The 20,001-nt window shown below is 42.7% G+C and overlaps 1 protein-coding gene across 1 annotated transcript in view; it reads left to right on the top strand.

The window, feature by feature from the left end:
• Positions 1-20,001, top strand: part of susd6 (sushi domain containing 6) — a 31,391-nt gene extending 11,390 nt beyond the window's left edge. The window contains exons 3-7 of the mRNA XM_041959159.1: positions 14,097-14,291; positions 14,841-15,035; positions 15,157-15,295; positions 16,480-16,967; positions 17,505-20,001. Coding sequence (XP_041815093.1) covers positions 14,097-14,291; positions 14,841-15,035; positions 15,157-15,295; positions 16,480-16,967; positions 17,505-17,530 — 1,043 coding nt within the window. The 3' untranslated portion in view covers positions 17,531-20,001. The remainder of the gene's footprint in view (positions 1-14,096; positions 14,292-14,840; positions 15,036-15,156; positions 15,296-16,479; positions 16,968-17,504) is intronic.

Raw genomic sequence — 20,001 nt, 5'->3', positions numbered from 1 at the left:
CTGTTAGCAAGGCAGCTCGCAAGCAGGCAGGGGTAAGGTAATACGTTGGCTACTGGCTCCTTTCTGAAATGTGAGAAAGATAAGATCGACTTTATTAATACCCAGCTGGGGAAATTTGGTGTTACAGACAACATCAATAAAAATAGCAAATAGCAAAGGCAATGGAAAATTAAAAAAATACAAAAAGCAAACTAAGAAGCTGACTTTTATACAAAGGCCTATAGAAAATGTATTGTCAATGGAAAGTACTTGAGAAAGATTGAAAAATAATTGCACAGGGATTGAAACAAAAATTGCACGTGGTTATGGATAAATGAAGTACAGTAATTGCTCTATTGCACAGTAGATGAATATAAATATATATGTAGAACTGTGTGTCACAGTGGAAATAAAAAAGAGGGCTTTGGGTGGTGGTGGGGGTGGGGGGGTTGGAAGCCACAGGCCAAACCATAGCAGGCTGCTGCACCACAACTAGATCACCAGTCTGCAATTAGGACTGCTAAGTGTGTGTGTGTGTGTGTGTGTGTTTGTGTGTGTGTGAGAGAGAGAGAGAGAGAGAGAGAGACTGAGTATATTGAGCACAGCACGGCCCCCCTTTCTATGATGTCTCTGTTCTTCTTTCTCTGCCTCTCTCTAAGGCTTCAGCCATTAGCCAGGTGAGACCAGAGCCCATTAGAGGCAGTCTGGTCGAATCCATCAGCCTCTCTCTTTCATTACCTGTGTGTTTATCACTTGAGCCATCACTCTCTGCTCTCACCCTGTGTCATTTAACAGCTCTCCCACCCAATCAAGCCCTAAAGGGAAACTTTAAACGCCTCACCAGACACACACGCAGACACACACACATAGACAGACAAAAACCCACCATGGAAACAGAAACTGCAGTGTGGACAAGCGACGCAAGACCATTTCATTCACTTTAAACAGTTGACCACACAGTTCCATTACTTGGTGAAGGTCCCAGATGGCCAGGATTTTTGTTAGCTACACAGCACTGCTACTTCCCCTGCTAACACTAAGCTCATCATAGTATCTGATTTTCATTTTTTGACTCCCATTTGATGTTTTTTAAATTTTGTTTTAATGGTTTTTGGTGTTTTCCTACTGATACGGATATTTTTCAGCTGTAGTCTGACTGACTACTTTCTTTCATTTCTCCACTGGTGAGAAGCGCTGTATAGTAAAGGTTAATGAATGTCGAAGCGAGGGAGTGGTGGCACTGGCAGCACCAAGCACATCAACGGTCAAATCTGATAACTTACAAAATAAGTTAAGCATTATGGAGCTGCATTCATGACCAAGCTCTTACTGGTTATTTTTCAAGCTAATGCAGTGGATGTAATGTGAAAACCCACGCAGTTACTATTAAAATCACCATGCTACTTTGCGTCGTTCAAAGCTTTGTTTTTGGGCCTCTCTCCAGAACTTGAGGATTATTTTGAAGCTACATTAAGGCTGGGGAGAGGAGAGGCAGTTTGTAAATTGTTTTCCAGTGAAATGTGTGTGGTTGTCTGAAGCAGCAGGCAGTCATAATGATTTCCAAAGGGCCTCATCCGAGGGACCAGCCTGCTGAGTAGAGGACATCTCTGACTAATGAGCTGCTAAATATATCCCCCAGTCTCTCCTGTCTTCTGTTGCTTCTGCTTCTGTTCGTTCTTTCAGTCTTTTATTCATTCTTTTTCTTTAGTTCTTTGCTTTCAGTCTGTGTTTTGACCATTATTGTACTTGCGTGTGTGTGTACTGGTGTGTTTTTTTACTTTTGGATTTGCATTGTCAAGCTGTCTCCTCAAAATCTTGCCCAAGTACATATTCATGTTAATCTCTTTTTTTTTTAACTTTTTAATCTCTTTTCTGTCTCTTATTTTCTTCATCTGTCTTGTATTTTCTTTCCCTCGTCTCTCACCTCCTCTTTGATGTGTGTTTTTGAGGCCCACTGAAACCGTGTGGGCTGGTTTTTCATTACACCGTTAGTCAACAGCAGCATCCTGTTCAAGCAAGTTCATCATCTTACACATAAAGCACTGAGCATCCTACACACATGCTGAATTTGCCAATGGTTGAGACATCGACGGCACGCCAGACTGTGAGCAACCATGTAAGAGCTCATGACGTGGGTGCAGCATGAATGGTTTGCCACACTAGAGTGCAGAAGGGTAAAAGATGATATCTTGATGAGAAGTTTAAGGCCTGGGGTTTAATCGTCTAACCAGTGTTCCGTAGCTTTTGCCATTTTCCCAGAATATCATCAGGAAAATTTTAATCTGTAAACTGAGAACAAGTGCAGAAAAGCATCCACATCATGCCCATAGAATAAGGAGATCGCAGTTGTTCAGCAACCGTGGTAACAAATAATGCTGCACTTCCTGTATCCGATTCACACTAAAGCTTTCTAGTGGTTTCTAGGCTTTTAATGTGAAGCAGCAGCAGCAGTAAATGTTTGGCTTGCATTAACACTATCTTAAAACGGCAATTACAACTCCAAGCCACAGAAATTCTTAGGTTAGACAGCAGCTACTAAATTACTGGCAGCTGAATATAACGTTTTCTGTGGTTTCTATTTAGCAGCTTGCATAACCTTCAGTTTAGCACAACAGCGCGGCTAGCTCGGAGAGCGGCGACTGTCATGTTTGGACCGAAATATCGGCGGTCAGCGTGGTTATCACCTGCTGGGAATCCACACTGGAGTACAGAGCAGAAATGCATACAGTCATGCCTCAACGTGCCACAGCTGTAGCGAGACAGTGGAAATGGGGCAGTGCTGTGCTGCATCAGGCACAAGCCCTTAATCTGTTGATTCAGCTTTTAGCTTTAGTCCAAGTTTAGCTTTGTCAGAAGCTCTCTGCTAGTTTACTTGCTAAATAAATTATCCAAAGTGCCTCGAGGCTACTCAAACACAGCCAGTCTTAGGCAGAAAAATAAAGCAAACCACGAGATATGACAGACTTGCTGGTACTGAGCTGAGGGAAAGGGTTGGGCTATACATGTGCTATCCTGCCACATTTGTGTTGCTTGCTGTCATGGGTGGAAACGTTGTACAGCTGTTTCTCTTTAACTGACTGGAGTTCAGCAGAAACGGCTCCATCATTGCTGCCTTTATTTTTTGGCAATTTCTGCTTTTGTAGATGCTTAATTGAGATTGTAAATAATGGAAAGAGATGGGGGGAGGGGGGGTTCTTTTCTGATCTCAGAGCTCTGAGTTAAGTACGACTTAAGTCCTTACTTAAAGGAAGGCCTCCCGAGTTCCCACACCACCCTTTTTTCACAGCTAGAATCCAGTTGTTACCGTGACTACATGGTACATGGCTTGGCCTCATTTCTGCCACAAGGCTTTGCTAATTATCATTCAATATTTCCTGTCTACTTCTCATTATTTCCTGGTCGCATTCCCCTTGAACTGTAACCAGTCCATTAGATGGAGTGTTGAGATGTTTAGTGGCCAGTTGGCTTAGCTCCACTCTAATGCCCTCTGTCCTTATTACATCATCTGTAAACAGCTCTCTGCAACAAACAACAGCCAAAGGGTGAAGGCCTTTGTATAGGCTTCACTGGAATCCATTTGGATAATTGTGTCTGGATTTATGAAGAGTATTTGTGTGTCTGTATGTCTTATCTATATGTATTTGTATAAGTCTCTTCATTCATACATAATTCTTTGAATTTATATTCAGCTGAAAAAATAATGATGAATAGCCGTCACGAGACTATCAGAGTCCAAAGACTTATTTTAATTGCTGCCTTAGTCTGACCCATTGCCTAAAAGCTCCAATAATCAGCTTATAATGAGAAATGTGAGCAACTCTTAGCATTTGAGAAGCTGCAACCTGCAAATATTTGGTGTTAATTGATAAATGACTGAAACAACTATCAAAACTGGATGTGATTAATTTTCTATTGATAGGCTGATCTTTTCAGCACTATAAACACGTCATATTTAACAGCTTGTATGTGTAGGTCGAAGTCATCGTCCTTAACTGTACATGTCAGTTGGGCTTGACTCATAAATGCTGTTATTTATAATTTACTTGGCACATTTGAAAATAACATGAACGTGTGACTTTCCTATGACGTATTTGATGACTAAAGGCTTGACGACTTCTAAATCACAACGTAAATAACTAGGATATTGTCTAATGTTTATTGTGCTGTGCTTCCGTTCACACTCTCAGTTGCTCACGCAGCTACATGTTACGTGAGGAGTGTAGGTGATGTACCCATGCTCTTTATGCTGGCATCATTCCCATTCAGGCTTTGGTTGAGTTTCATATCTGTGTTTGAGTCCTCAAACTGTTTGCTGTGTTGGAGGTCTAGCCAGCAATATAAACAATACTTTGTATCTTACTCTTGATGATAAACAGTAGTTTCTGCTTGCCTGCTGAAAAAATCCAGTCATATAGAATTTTTGTCTTGAGTCAAACTTGTCTACGAGAATGTTTGAACTTGGTCAACTTTGCTTCTTTCATTGTGAAAATGTCAGGCTTCAATATTATATTCTCATGTCTCAGTTTGATTTCAGTGTTATGCGGCAGTGACTATTATCTGAAAGAAAATGCTCACAGTTAGAAACTGACTAGGACTGAAGCTTTCTCCAACTTGCCCTGACATGGTTAGCTTGTTTTTTTCTCAAGGCTAATGGATAGTTGCCTGGGAATTTTGTTTTCTTTTTGTTTTTTTTCTTGGGAATGTTTTGTTATCCCTGCCAGTACAGGTACGCCGCTAATCCCAGTTTTTCTACTTATAACGATAGAGCTGGCATAGTGGCACCAGTGAGTGGGCATATGCTGATCAAGTTTTTTTTTTTTGCCCCTGATCCAGATCCAAGCTCTTATTCGAATATTTTGCATTGAACAGACACTGTACAGTTCATAGCTGGCTAATGCATGCTGATGTATGCAGTTAAATTGCTGGCTGCTGTACTTGTTGGCTGAGCTCTTCATATGCTCATAATGGCATTCGTTAGGAACAGCAGTTGCTATATAAAGAGCAAACATAGATTTAGAAATGCGTCAAGCCTGAATGTGTATAGCTGATACAATCTATCAAAAACAACGCCAACCTCACTAGCAAGATTAACTAATATTCACCACAATGTATGCAGACTTGTGGTATCTGCACCTGCTTTTACAGCCCTAGATCAGCTTCCCCTTCTGATTTAGGTGATTGGTAAACATATAGTATGTTCGCATGTAAGAACCTACTGTTGTGAAAAACACGGGACACACACTGTCAGCAACAGGCATACCATGAGCATGTGTTAAGAGGTTATACACTTGGTGCCATTTGATCACCCTCTAGGCGACTCGCTAGAGGAGTTGCTCTATCAAAGCTCAGTTTGGTCTGCAGCTTTGTCTTAATGCAGTTAAAAAAAATCCACAGTATATCAGCTCTCAACAGACTTATACTGCCCTCACCTCAGTAGTACTACCAACATATCAGCGTGCCAGCTCTGGTAAGCAGGGTTGGGATTATCTCTGTGACTTTCACCTTCAACAAATGTCCCAGGCTCAGCACTCATACCTCTGCTGGCTAGCAAGCCCAGGCTGCTGAAATATGAGCAGCCAACAGTTGCATTGACAGTTTTTTTGGGGGTGGGTTGTGTGTGTGTGTCTGAACACATGCACGTGTGTGTGGGAGGGGTTCCACACACTCTTTTGTTTTCCTCTGAAAGCTGAGAAGAAGGAATGTCTGCCTCCCAGCTGTCCTCAGCAGTGAGGGTGATAGAAGAGAGAAGGGGGAGCTCACTGTTCGCATTCGCTAACATCCTCCCATCTGTTACTCGAGGGCAGAGTGTGCGTGCATGTGTGTGTATGCTTGTGTCTCGGGGTTGGAAAGAGGGTCACACAATGGTGCTCCCCCTTGCCCTCACCCACTTTGGCCTCTCATGCATATTTAACCCTTCAAATGCAAAGTTGTCTGTTGTCCTTTTCAGAGGCACGCTGCTTAAATCTGTCACTGCGCCCCATCCCTCAGTGAGTGGGGACAATGCAGTGTAATGGCAGCACACGTGGCTTGCTAAATGCATTGCAACAGCAGGGGAGGAATGGGTGGGGAGATGGAGGATGTGTCTGTCTGTTAAGAGACTTCCTTCACCCTGGGTGTATGCAGCATGCGTGTTTGCTTCTGTGCTTTGCAGCTGCAGGAAGAGATGTTATGAGTGGACCGCTGAGTTCTCTGGAAACTCTGTTCTGGAAGCCCATGACTCGTGTTTTCTAGCAAATTTCCTGTTTACTGTAGAAATGACACTGTTTGCTGTGGCACCTGTATAATATATAGACAGTGGTTGGCTTTTTTAGGTGTGTGTGGTGATTTAACCATTCACTCACATTTACAACACAGATAGGATGTCAGCTAGCAACACAAACCTGCTGTTTACAAAGGTGCCTTGGGACACTTGCAGCCTACACTTGCATAGTGAGTAAACTGTACGCCTGTATCTGTGTGTAGTCAGGCTTTTGTATAAATGAGCCGGCACCTCCCTCACACTGCTTCCCTGTTCTTCATCCTCCTCCACCTCCACCCCCCTTTCTCCTCAGTTAGGTCCCTCCACATTCCCCTAGAGGCCCTGGAAATGGAAAAATGTCTCTTTTGGAAAAAAAAGGGTTTCATGCTTTAAGATTTCAGCTTTGCTCTGCATTCTGTCTGCCCTACAGTAATACAAGTTCACCTTTCTAAGCTTTTTTCACGTTTTCTTTCCCTTAAACTTTCCCCTTGTTCAACACAATGTGCTTCAGTTCTCTTTGAGTGAGGGCCCAGTTGTTATGAGGGGACAGAGTATGAAAGCAGAAATAAGTTGGAGTGTGTGCGTGTGTGTGCCTCAGTGTTACAGCATGACAACTTCTCACTCGCTCACAGCAGAACATGACACTTCTAGTATCGCTCACAGAGACATTAAGCTTTCAATGTTACGATCCCGTGTCACCCACCCAGGTCAGTGTACAGAGTCGTGTCATTTCATACTGTGTGAAGTGTCTCCCTCTGAAAGCTCATCTGTGATGTTTGTGTATGTGTGTGGTGCAGGAAGCTTACGCTTTACACGTACAGACACACCGTAGCACATTTTGAAGTTGCATTGTGACTAGCTGAATATTTTCGACTTTACAGTTTCTGAGACCAATTGATGTTTGAAAACCTTTAACTGTCATTTTACAAGCTATGAGGCGACAAACTGTTGGAGAGAGATGTTGATTCAACAATAAGATCATATGACAGGTGTTTCTTTTATTTTGTCCAGTGCATTTATACCAGTTATTTACTTGATTATGAAGTAGTGAAAAATGGCCATTACATGTTTCCAGAGCCCATGTTGATGTATTTAAATGTCTTTTGCTTTGTCCAGCTGGCCGTCCACTCAAATGTATTCAGTTTAATATCATGAAAGCCCAAAAAAGAAAAAAAAAACTTAAACTATTATGTGAAACCTGGGGCTGGAACCACTTAATTTTTGCGATTTCTGTTTAAAAAGTGTCTTAATGAATATTCAAATTTCATCATTTTAGTGCTTCTGCACCTCCTTAGAAGTTTTTAATGGTGTGTAACAAAGATGGAAAACAAAATGTTCTTTCAGGTGTGCAGTGGCAGAGGGATTAAGAGCGTCCTGGGACCTTTGTTATATGTTATTCCCCTCTGTCTCCATCTCCACATGTTTCCTGTTCTCAGGTACACTTTCAGCGGTGCAATAAAATGCCCCAAAAAATCTCAGACAGAAAAAAATACTTTTATACAACTACAATCCACAAATGGCAGAAATGAGTCGTGAGCCCTCCCATTCTTTCCAACATTTCCCCACCGTGGGCTCTACTGCACTGTACTGCACTCTAATAACAACAGCTTGGCTAAAAATCCCATGGATTAGCGAGAGAGACGGGGAACGTGGCAAAAAACAAAAACACCCTCAGCCCAGAAATGACATCAACATCATCAAAAACAACAAAAACAGGCCAACAAAGGACCAAAAACACATACCAGGCCAAAGAGAGCATCATCATCCTCTGTGTCTTTAGCTTAATCCACCCACAACCCCCCTTGGTATACATTCATACACACACAGATTCCCCTGCTTCTGGACACACACACACACACACACACACACCCTCTTTTATGTCCTATTGTTCTATAGAGCGACCAAACAGCTGGTTGCAGAAGTCATCAGTATCTGATCTGCTTTAGAGCGCTCCCATCTTGTAATAGAGGATAATTAGAATTTTAATTTGCCTGGGCAAAGAGGGCTAAAACCCTTGTCTTCCCCCCACTCGTATTTTCCACAATCCACCTACCAGCTCTTAGCGGGTGAGTGCCATCAGTAACAGATGGTGAAAGGGAGATATTCACAGCCAGGCAGGCACTTCAGAGCATAGCGGGGGATTTTAACGCCCCCCATGGCCTGAGTCTCCTCCGGTACTGCCTTAAGGCGCTGGATGTTGGGATTAGCAATCCGCCTCATGGGCACTCTGTCCTGGCCCAGTCCCCCCACTACATGAAGTGGGAACCTTTTAGCAATTAAGCTCTTTGATCAGCTTACGGTTGTGCGCCCAGAAGACTCTGAATAGTTTAACCTTTTCGTATGGCCATTTTATTTAACTCAATATGGCAAATGTCAGAACTTAAACACTGTTAGTCTTCACTGGATATTAAAAGCAAACACCGGATGATCTCAGACACACCTTTAAATGCAAATGTACAGTACATTTCTAATGTTTTTTAATTCATGCTATTATGTTTTTCTTACATGCACTTTCCAGTAGCTTTCGCAAGGCACTCGTGACACTGTGTCAGTCATGATTGTTTTCGACATTTCTCAAAAGCCTGTTCTCTTGAGCAAACTCTTCACATCAGACCAGGGGGAGAACAGCTTGTGTTTAACTGTGACTCATTCCCTTCCTCATAAGCAGAAAACATGGCGTGCTGAAATCCACTCTGGCATTGCTTAGTGCTTTAATCAGTTTTTTTTTTTCCGCGTGTGTTTTCAAAGCCAATATTCAATCTAGGCTGAGAGAGCGATGGAAAAGGAAGAGACAGCAAGGTTTTGTATCTTAACCACTTGACCATCTCTGGATACTGAACCAGCAGTCATTCTTTCCTTTAACAGAGTCTCAGTTTGTGCTAGCCCAACCCACAGTGTGGTATGTGCTGTAGCTGCCTCCTCTTCCCATTGTTGCTGTACAGAGCCTCTCCCTCACACACGGAACTATTGGTCGACCGGCCACGACATGTCTCTTTTTGGCTTGTAATTGCTCATGGCCACAGTGCTCCACTCTGCCGACGTTTTTCGGCGCTCTCTTCCTTCCTCTCTCTGCCCGTTAATCTGATGCTGGCTACCTTTTCCCGTCAATATTTTTCGTCTTTCTTTTGAATATTTCTTTCTTTCCTCGCTCCTTCCTAACCTCACCTTCCTCTTTTGTGGTAATTTGCAAGTTTTTGATGGTGAATAAATTTCTGTGTTCCTAAGGTAGGCTCTGACTTCTTTTGACAAGTGTAATCCCAAGGGAGAGTGAGTTACAAGGCAAAATCCTTCCCTGCTCCAAGTTTAACAACCGTTTTTTTTTTTTTACATTTCTTTATCCTTCCATATTTTGTCTTTATTTCTTTTTTTAAGCTGACATGGGTATGAGTTGTTCTATTCTCAGGAGGTGTTGTGTGAAAGAAAAGTTTCTTTGTGCATTTATGCATATCTGGTCTATATTTGGGTTCCATGTTGTTTGTTGCTGCTGATATGCAATATACAGTCCATAAAACAGTCCATAAAGTGCCTAATATAGCTTCCCAGAGCCTGAGGTGATGTATTCAAATAAATGTTTCTCCAGACACCTGTCCAAAACCCAAATACATTCAGTTTACATGCGAATGTGGCAAAGAAAATTAGCAAATTCTCATTTTTTATAAGCTGGAATCCTAAAAAATTTGGCATCGTTGTGTACAAAATGACAAACAATAAAAGTAGTTGCTAATTACCTTTCTGTGGATCTAAAAATATTGAATAATTGACGAATTGTTTCAGCTCTAGTGCAATCAAACATGACATTAGTAACAGCTAGTAACATGGTAACCCAGAGATGCATATCGGTGTCCTCTCAATCAGCTAATACCATCTTTTAAAAGTGATTTCAGTATCAGTCCCATTAGTGTTGTAGTCAGTTAATAGAGTCCAATTATCAACATTGTTATGTTGGCACATTTTGCTCTTTCACATACTGTAATAATGTACCTGGCTGTGTGTGTTTCATGGCAGGTAAAGGCTTGTAGCAGATCTTTTAAATGCCATCTAACCACACAGCCAATATACGTACTTGAGTAAGTGCGGCTGATGCAAATGACATTTGGAAAAGTCAGATGAAAGAACTGGCTGCTTTGTATAGGCAGGCAGCACAAGCTTTCCCTGGCATGAGAGTGAGAGTGTGGTTTGTTGCGCTTCTGAAAGGACCGCGAGTTTCAAAATGGACATTTTACTGGCTTTATGGTTCATTTAGACTGACCTGACTTCACTGACCGCTGTGACCTGATCTGTCTGCGAAAATTAACCCTCAAGTGGGTTAAGCCTGACTCTGAAACCAATTCTTAGAGCTTTATCAACTAACAGCATGCTCATGCAGGGAAGTTCCTTGCAGATGTTACAATATAAACAACAGTGGATTTGCTTAAAGCTACCAGAAAAACTAGCTTGTCTCATTCTGTATGTAAATCTTGCAACTGATGAGGACCACGTCTTTCTTTGAGTTAAAGCCAGATTATGTTTACGTTCTTCCGACTGGAGCTCAGTCTCTGGCCTTATCAGTGTTTCCCTCCTGACTATTTTTATGGAGCAGTTTAAATGCAGTGTGTACTCTGATTTGATCAAAACCTTTGTGCGGAAGAAGCCTTTTCTGGTATTGGAAAGAGCCCGTCTTTGAAATACAAGGCAGATATTTTGGTAATGAAAAATACTTCTGTATGCCTTTTACACGAAAATGAAGGCTTACATATGCATGTGCCTTTATTTCCGAGACAATCCTCCAGATACGAAAGCAATTCAAAATAAAAGGATGATGAATGACGTTAACGCTCATCTGCCTTCTGCAGTGGTATTGACTGCCTTGCAGCACACCACAAAAGATCATAATAGTGGCTGTTGGCTACAGGCTATTGTTCTAAACTGCCCCCTACGGCTTTTTTGTCCCCTGCTGCCTCCCAGCCGGGGGTCATCAATTCATCACCTTTAGCACCTCCATTAGCACCATCTCCTCCTTTGAGAGCCTTTAGTCGCCCTGAAGCAGCTCAGTGAACAACTGCTCAGGTCATGGTGTCAAATGGCATCCTGAAATATGTGCGTGCAGATAGTGTTTCTGCATGCAGGAGAAAGAGCTCTGATGTGTTTGAGTGCGAAAGACTAATACTGCTTTAGCACGCAAACCTCACGTATGTAGTAAAATATTGAACAAACCTTCAGCTTGTGTTTGAGACATTAAACTGAGACTGTTTCTTATGGCTCAATCCTGTGTCATCATTGTCAGAACAGTACCTTGATCTGCATGTGTGCAAATGTGGTCCTCCACATACCACTGCTCAAGAACTGAATCATACAGACTATAATTCTGTGCTTTACAGGGCTTTTATTTAGTCTCCTCGTAAAAGAACATGCAGCGTATAATTAGAGCTGAAATGATTAGTCGATCAATTGATTGGTCAGTCGACAGAAAATTAATCTGACAGCTATATTGTTAATTGTTTATAAATAATTTTAAGCAACAATGGCAAACAGTCTCTTGTTCCAGCTTTTCAAATGTGAATATTTTCTGCTTTTCTTTGTCTTCTTCTTCTTAATTAAGAGTCTTCTGGGCATTTTCACTTCATTTGTGGATCAAACGATACATTGATTAATCAAGAAGATAATCAGCAGGTTGATTAGAAATGAAAGTAATAATTACTGTAGTTGTAGCTGTAAAACAAAGTCTCTTGTGGTAGAAAAGGATGGTATTCGAGTAGACTAGAACCTACCTTCAGTATCTTCAGTGGCTGAATCATAACTGTGGTTTTATAATATACCTGTGTTACCAGCAGTGTTAGCACTTCTTGAGCACACACACTAAATCTGTCCCCAGCTGAATTCAATAACACACCCTTTGGTATCAGTCGACTTAGTCCTGGGAGTTTCTTTGTTTATGGGTGTTGACTTTGTTTCTGTGTGTTGCTGAGTAGGCGCTCGCACATTTGAGTGTTTGCATTTAATCTTGTGCTGCCAGCTTAGAGCGACGTTTCTCCCCGGAGATTAGAGGATGTTAGAGGCACTGCTGTGGAAATAGTCTCTCTTTCAATCTCTACACACACACACACAGGCAAGACAAAGTGGCTGTTTGCAATGTCGGTGTGTTTGTTTATGTCAAGCAAGTGATAAGGCCCTGCAATAGACCATGGCTAATATGTTTTATAAATACTCAGACCAAGGATTAAATAATGAGCCATATGGTCATTAGTGTTGATGGTGTTATTAATGTCCTTTATTGTGGGGAGGTTGTTCTTATGTCTTGTTACTGAGAGGAATCGCTGTGCATTGTATAATTCCATTTAATAAATCAAACCGTTAAGATGTACAGATAAAAGACTGAAATGCTTTCAGTTATTATGACGGACTTGATTTATCTATAATGGCCCAGATGGGTTTTAGGTATTCAGAGTTAGAATTGAAAACATTTCCACAGAAGCCAAACCCATATTCTTGCAAAACCACTTCACGGATAAGCCAGATCAGTGGTAATAAAATTGGTATGTCTATATCTGTGGTTTCCATCTTTTCCATCTTGGGCTATTCTTGAAGATCAATAATTCTGAAAGTGAAGTGAACCTCCTGCTGTGATGCCTCAGTTTACACAGGTGTTGCAATGTTGTGTCAGACCGACTGGATTTAGATGCTCTGCTCTCTCCAGAATGCAGCTCCTTATGTGTGTGTATATTAACGTGAGTGTGTGTGGACAGTGTTTGGAGCTCTGGGAGTGCAGCACAAATTCAGATAATTTACTCTCATACTGCGATGCGACACACACTGAAGCGCAAGGATGTAGCGTGACACTGCAACATCATAGACGGAGCATGGGAAGGTGGATCAAAGCACAATTAACTTTAGGTCTTCTGCCTCATCCTGTCTTTATTGGCTGGCTTAGAGCTTCAAGTGTGTCTTAGAGCCAAGTAAATGAGCCTCGTTCATGGTCCTGTCTCACCGCCAGACAGACAGACCCAATGCTGGCATGGGATGAAGACAGTTTAATGAGCAGGAGATAATCGAGAGAAATTAGATCTATATGAAGCTCCTTGTGACATTTTAATCCACTGTAGGCACTTCAGGTATTCTCTATACTGCACAGCATGGCTGTCTCCACCTAACTTGTCATGCTGATGCAGTGCCTCTCCCTTGCCTGTGTAAAATGCAGCCTAGTTTCAAGTAACAATACCTCTGAGCTTTAATTATCAGCTCAACCTGTCAACTTGACAGAGTTTCCCTGTGAAAAGTTGTTTGACCCAGTGGCAGCTGCCTGCAGAGGAGACCAGCCGACAGTTTATGTCAGCATAATGATAGAACAGCGCAATATTCCAGCAGTACCACATTACTGTAATAGAGTCACTGGAAAACTATTATCAGTGTTCTCTATTAGACTGTGATGGAACCAGCTGTAATAAGCACCATCAGTGATGAACTCATGGAAATACTCTGTTTATTTGACATAATATTGGTACATTATTCTTTAAAGAATCAGGCCACATGTGAGACAAATTGTCCTTGTTTCCCCAGCAGGCCTGTAATACATAGTAATCCCTTCGTAAATTGAAAATTAAGATGCTACATATTGTATCCTGTCTACAGGCAGTTCTACCTCTACTAAGTTTTCTTACATACCTTATAATTACCCTGTTACCTTAAGGTATTAAAACATGGTTCAGGATTCCAATTTGGCTGGCCTGAAGCTGGCAGATCCCTATATATAAGCAGTAAATGATCATAAATTCAGCCTAGAGTCAGAGGAAGAGGCTTCATATCATAGTTTTGTTCTGTTCAGAAAGCAAAACCTGAAGGGCTCCTATCATTTAAGCCTTCAAGCGACAACTGATTCCTACTCTCTTCTTGTTTCTGTCTTAAGGTTGTGCGCGGCCACCCGGCGTGCAGCACGGAGACCTGCTGAACCAGACCGAAGCTAACCGGGGCTCTTTCCCTCCGGGCACCCTGCTGACTTATGGCTGTGAGCCTGGCTACACTGCAGATGGACCCACCAGCATCATTTGTACCAGTTCTGGAGCCTGGTCCCATCAACCGCCACGCTGCATCAGAAGCAACGGTGAGCAAGACTCTAAAATCTGCACATGAGACAAAGCACTTAGAACATATTGTAGTGTTCTTGTTTTACTTCTTTTGGTAATAAATTTTGAAGTAGTGTATGGTCTGTTTTGCAGCTTTTCTTTCTTGGTTCATATGGCTGTCTGAGTATAATTTTTTCCAGCATATATAAACACCTTTTCTATAACTGGAATGATTCATTTTCATCGGTTTTCTTTAAAAAAAACATGTCAGGGTCAAGTTCATGGGATGATTGACTTCATGATTCATTTCTCACTTCCTGAAAAGTCGGTTTCATAAACTGCTGCAGCTGAGCATGTGTACTTCACATGCATGACTGCATCAAAACTGAAACATCACATCAGATCAGTACCACACAGCATCATAACACCAATAGCGAGGATTGTCCTTGAGAACCAGCAGGGAACACTGGGAAATTTCACATTTAAACAACAGGAATCAAGCCTGACCACAGGTAGAAATAATGCCAAACAGTACACAACAAAAAGCTGCAATTGTTAGAATCTCTTTTTGCTCTGCCTCCTCCCAGTGTGCTCGCCGCCCACTGAGCCAGAGAACGGGGGCTACCGCTGCCACCCATCTCCCTGCCACCGCCTCACCCAGAAAACCGTCATCGAGTATTTCTGCGACGAGGGCTACGCTCTGAAGGGCGACTACAAATTCCTCACCTGCCAGAACGGCGAGTGGGACGGTCCCATGCAGATCAGCTGCCGTCTCACACAAGGTCTGTCACCCCGGCTAACTTTCACCCCTGTGTACTCTATCTGTGTACTCACAGCCTCGCACAGGAAGCTTAAAATGTGAACCGCATTTTCACTTCCTCTCATTATTCTTGTGTCCCTCAGACAAAGAGCCAAATTCTCCTCTGGGTATTCCAGCTCTGTCTATTGTGGCGTCCACGGCTAGTTCTGTGGCACTCATCCTGCTTTTAGTGGTGCTGTTTGTTCTTGTACAGCCCAAACTCAAGTCCTTCCATCACAGCAGGTAAAATACACACACACACACACACACACACACACACAGTCAAATTAATTGTTGATACTTGGGTACAATAACTGTTCAGTGCTGACACATCTCATATAGTTATTAGTGCTGCTGTTTATGCAAACCTAAGACAGATTCTAGTTTCTTACATTCTAGATCTTATTTTAGCTGCCAGTTTAATTATAACAACATATCACTTTGTTTTAGGTGCCATACACATCGTAGAGTTGCACAGCATATCTCTACACAGTCATGACTTGCTGTAGCTTTGAGTTGCAGTTTTGTGCTTGAAATTCAGGCTGTGAAATGACGGCTCTACATAATTGCATTTTTTGAAGAATACAATGAGCTGCTCTGTTTCTTTAGCGTCTTGTGTTGCTTGCCTTAATGGCATCCACTGTGAAGTTACAAGAGTTCCATAAAATATCATCATATTCTTTGAGACCACATATGCCTCTTTAGTTTTATTAAAAAAGAGAGCGTACAGTGAATGTGTCAATCTGTGTCGCTGTGTGTGCTTTTTGTTTTCTTCTTGGCTTTACTGAAGAGGAGGAACATGTTGAAAAGGGTTTTTTAATCAGCCCTTCACTTCTTACACAAACTGTGATTGGCAGAAACGCTTGAAAGCTTTAGTTCTGTTTGCTGTGGAAAAACACTGCCCTTTTATGTTTGGTGCTATAAAACCACCTCCCAACATGTCACAAAGCAACAAAGCAGATTGTGCGATTAATTCTTCCTGCGGACATACCTGTTATTCAGCATAGGTTGAAACTAGTTACATAGACAAGTTGTCCACATGAGTTTCCAGTAAGACGTGGCAGCTCGTTTTACCAGTTTGCATTTCTTAAATACGTCAGAAATGAAAGTGAAAGTATGAAAAGGAGTTCTGTTTTTATCACAGTCACCAACGCCTCTGCTGTGGCTCTGTGATAAAACGGCCGGGATGATTTGATCTAATGCTCATTGGCACTCTTGTTGATTGTGTAGTGGCCTGAGGGCTTAGTGCAGCCTGCTATAAAGGGATTGTGCAGTCAATGCTAATCACCTCTTCTCAGAGGTTATCTGCAGCACGCAACACACCTGACTGCACCATGCCCATAGACCTGCGCCCGGTGTCGTGATCCACCTCCTGCACGCTCGTCCTTCTGTCCGTCTCACTCTGTCTTCGTCTCTCTTCCCGTCAGGAGGGAGCAGGGAGTCTCAGGCCAGCCCAGCTCCATCATGGTGGAGGGCGTCCAGGTGACGCTGCCCTCTTACGAAGAGGCTGTATATGGAAGCAGTGGACCTTGCGGCGCTTCCGGTCCTCCTCCTTCTCCGCCACCTCCTCCGGCTCCTCCAGAGTCTCGAGTCCCGATCGTGCTCTCTGAGGGTCTTCCTCAGGGAGCCACGGGAGGCCAAGGCCCCGGCAGAACCCGCCACCACAGAGACTTAGACTTCTGTCTCCCATCCACATCCTCCTCATCATCCTTCTCCTCCCGCCGTCATGCAGAGACAGTGCTGGTTCATCAGGCCCCCTCTACCTCCTCCTCCTCCTCCTCCTCTTCTTCTTCATCATGGGCTAGAGAGCACCCTGGGGGTGCATGCGCAGGCCCCCTACCGCTCCGTAGAGACTCTGAGAGTAGCGACCAGCACAGTCTGCTTTCTGTCACCTCTACAGATGAGTTTTCTGACGGTAAGAGGAGACGTCCATGTCAGTCCACACATTTACTTTATCACAAGGACTTAACCAACATATTTATCCGTCTAGCTCTAATAACAAGTCACACAAAATCATTCTCACACAACTTTTTACTGGGTTGCCAAGGAAGCCTGTCAAGAGTTATATCATTGGCCAAAATAATCAATACTTTTTAATAGAAATGTCACCCCAATGTTACTCTATTTATTGCATAGACTCTCATACTGCTCAAGATATTAAGTAAAGACCAGAAAGTTTGCACTGCCTGTATCGGATTAAGTTCATAATTAGCCATACCACACATGTGAATAACTTCTCCTAAACATCTACAATACACTGTTGTTTATTTGTTAAGATCTCAATCTTGCGTGTAGCCGATTTTAGAATTTGCCAAAACAATGACTTCAACACAGGAAATCCAGTAGCATTGAAATGTTTCTGTGACGTAATGGATGACTAATGTATGGAGGGTGGACAGCTGACTCTAGAGCCACTGCTCTGTTCTAATATATCTGTTCTGTTCCTCTGCAGATATTCCCCTGTTGAAGGAAGCATGAAGCCTGCCAGCCCGTTATCAGCATCAGCAGCAGAGCCCCTATTTCCCTATCTCTCACTGCTGACCAGGACTGACTGTGGCTGTCAACCTACTTCACCCGACTCCCCTCAGCAGCCAGCAGAGAAAAGACTAGAACTACGCCCATTCCCCACGCAACCTCTTCTGCCATTGCTACCCATGCAGAGCAAAGCCAACAACCAATACTCACTGCATCATAAGCAATTATGGAGCACCACTGGACCCAGCTACTGGATCAAATTAAAGACAAGCCGGACAAACAGAGTGGTGCCAGCTCAACATAAATCCTGTAGATCCAATGTATATGAGTAAAACATGCGTACTGAGTCAAGGTTGTGTACTATAGGCTATGTATTACTCTACACTTGCCTCCTCCCAGGTGTAGTTCTCTATATTATCATGGCTCACAGAGGCTTCGTCGGAGAAGGCTATAGCAATCGAGACACGTCGACTCTGTCTGGGATTACTTCAGATAAAAAAAAAAAGTACAAAAAAAAAAACTTGTGATGTTTGCTCCTGACGCTGTGGCGCTCAGAATCAGAATCGTCTTCCCGCTGTACTTGAAAAGTTGTGAGTGGCGGCTGGGTTTTCGCAGCCCGCTTTGTGAATGTCGCATGTTGTTTTTAGTTATTGCTGTCACAGCACGGTGGCCCACTCTGAATGAAGCATGAAGCCTCTTCTGTCTCCCATCCCCCCCCCTCTCTCTCTCTCTCTCTCTCTGTCTCTCTCTCTCTAGCTGTCTGTGTTTCCGGGTGGCGTCTAGCATGTGGATTAGTGGGATTGAGAACCACTTCACAAGAGCTAAAAGCAGGGTGCAGCGTTTTACGAAGCACCGTATCACAACTATAAAAAGACCTATCTTGCTCCTTTCTTTTCTGTTGCCAGCTGCACCCGGTATCTGGAAGGTGCTTCTTCTGGCGCATGAGTGGGCTTGATTGGTGTTTTGGTTCCAGGACTGTTCTGTGTGTCTTACCTGTATGAGGAGAGGGAGACATAATGTCACATTTTGTCTGAAAGCTGAGGAGAGGGTTGTCTTTCAACACGGCGATTGGGCGCATGACTGAACTTTAAGGTTGTTTAATTTCCTTCTTACTGTATTTATTGTTTGGTTTGTGGCTCGGGTTGCTTTGAGTTGCTGAATCTGAGTGCATGTGTGTGTGTGTGCGCGTGCGTTTGTGTGTGTGTGTGCATGTTTGTGTGTCAGCTAGGCAGGAGATGACATGTCCTCATATGGTAGGCCTCGACACAGCCATTGCCTGATTTGCGTCTCTTCAGATCAGAGACTGGCTGCACAATGTCCCCATCTTTCACCATAGGAAAATACCCCCCCAGCACTGAACAAGTCACATGAACAAAGCGGCGTCACTTCAGGCAACGAGTGCACCACACAATGTGTGTATTATCCATCTACTCTCAAGCTAGAATATTTATCATTTTCTGCTGAATGGCTGGAAAACACAAGTCTCCTTAGAGGAACCGGCTCCCGCCCACCTTCACACTGTACCGAAGTCTCTCCACTTTTGTGCATTATTGACACAACTGCAACGGGTTGCAGTGAAACGGTGAAGTTCTGTTATACAGCACCCCACCCCCACCACACACACTCACGCTCCCTCCTGATGCCAAGTGCAGATTTAAGAGAGAATCGTGTTATTCTGTTAGAAATCATCCTCTGTTTTCATTGCCACTTGAAAAGCTTTGGTGGTTGAGCTGGTCACCGTGGAAACAGCATGACTCTGAAGGATCCTGAGAACTACTTTTCAAGCTTAACTGCTCAGAAAAAAACCCCCAGAGCAACCCGTCTGGATTCCTGTTCTCAGTTTTATTTGGCATTTGTGGCTGTGTGTCAGTGTCAACGGCTACATTATTAATGCAAACAGGATGTTGCCTTAGACTTGTATATTTTCTTTCTTTTTTTTTTTTTGGATGTGTAATCTTAAGCTCCGCGTTGGTTGCTTTACAGTATTGCAACGTGTTCTGTTTTCCCAATGGCCTTACTCTGTTCTTTTCTATTCTATGCATAAAACTGTCTTTGTGTATTTATCAACGAGTTTACTTTTGTTGTGGACACGACTAAACGAATGTCCATCCTTCTTTGTCCTCCCCTAGCTTTTCCAGCTACTGTGATGATGATGATGATGAACCTATAAGCACCTATATTTCACTATTCCTTTGCTTCTCTTTTGCTACAAGGCATTAAAATATTATGGGATTGAAAAGAAAAAAGTGAAATTAACTTTGCGTTCAGAAGCACTGTTGTACGGTGTTGCTTCCCTGAAAATAACTGGTTAAAAAAAGTACACATCTTGATTCTTTGTTTCGATGCTTTCAGCTTTGGTTTTTCCTCTGTACATGGCAGTGGGTGTGAAGATAGTAATTTAATATTTGTATAAAGTTTAATTTAATTTTACAGTGTGTATATAACTTTCTAATTAAAGCTTTCTTTTGAATGTG

This window comes from Chelmon rostratus, chromosome 18 (assembly GCF_017976325.1).
Source record: "Chelmon rostratus isolate fCheRos1 chromosome 18, fCheRos1.pri, whole genome shotgun sequence".
In the NCBI taxonomy this organism is placed as follows: domain Eukaryota; kingdom Metazoa; phylum Chordata; class Actinopteri; order Chaetodontiformes; family Chaetodontidae; genus Chelmon; species Chelmon rostratus.
Note: the sequence above shows the minus strand (reverse complement) of the source record. Positions and strands in the feature narration are given on the sequence as shown.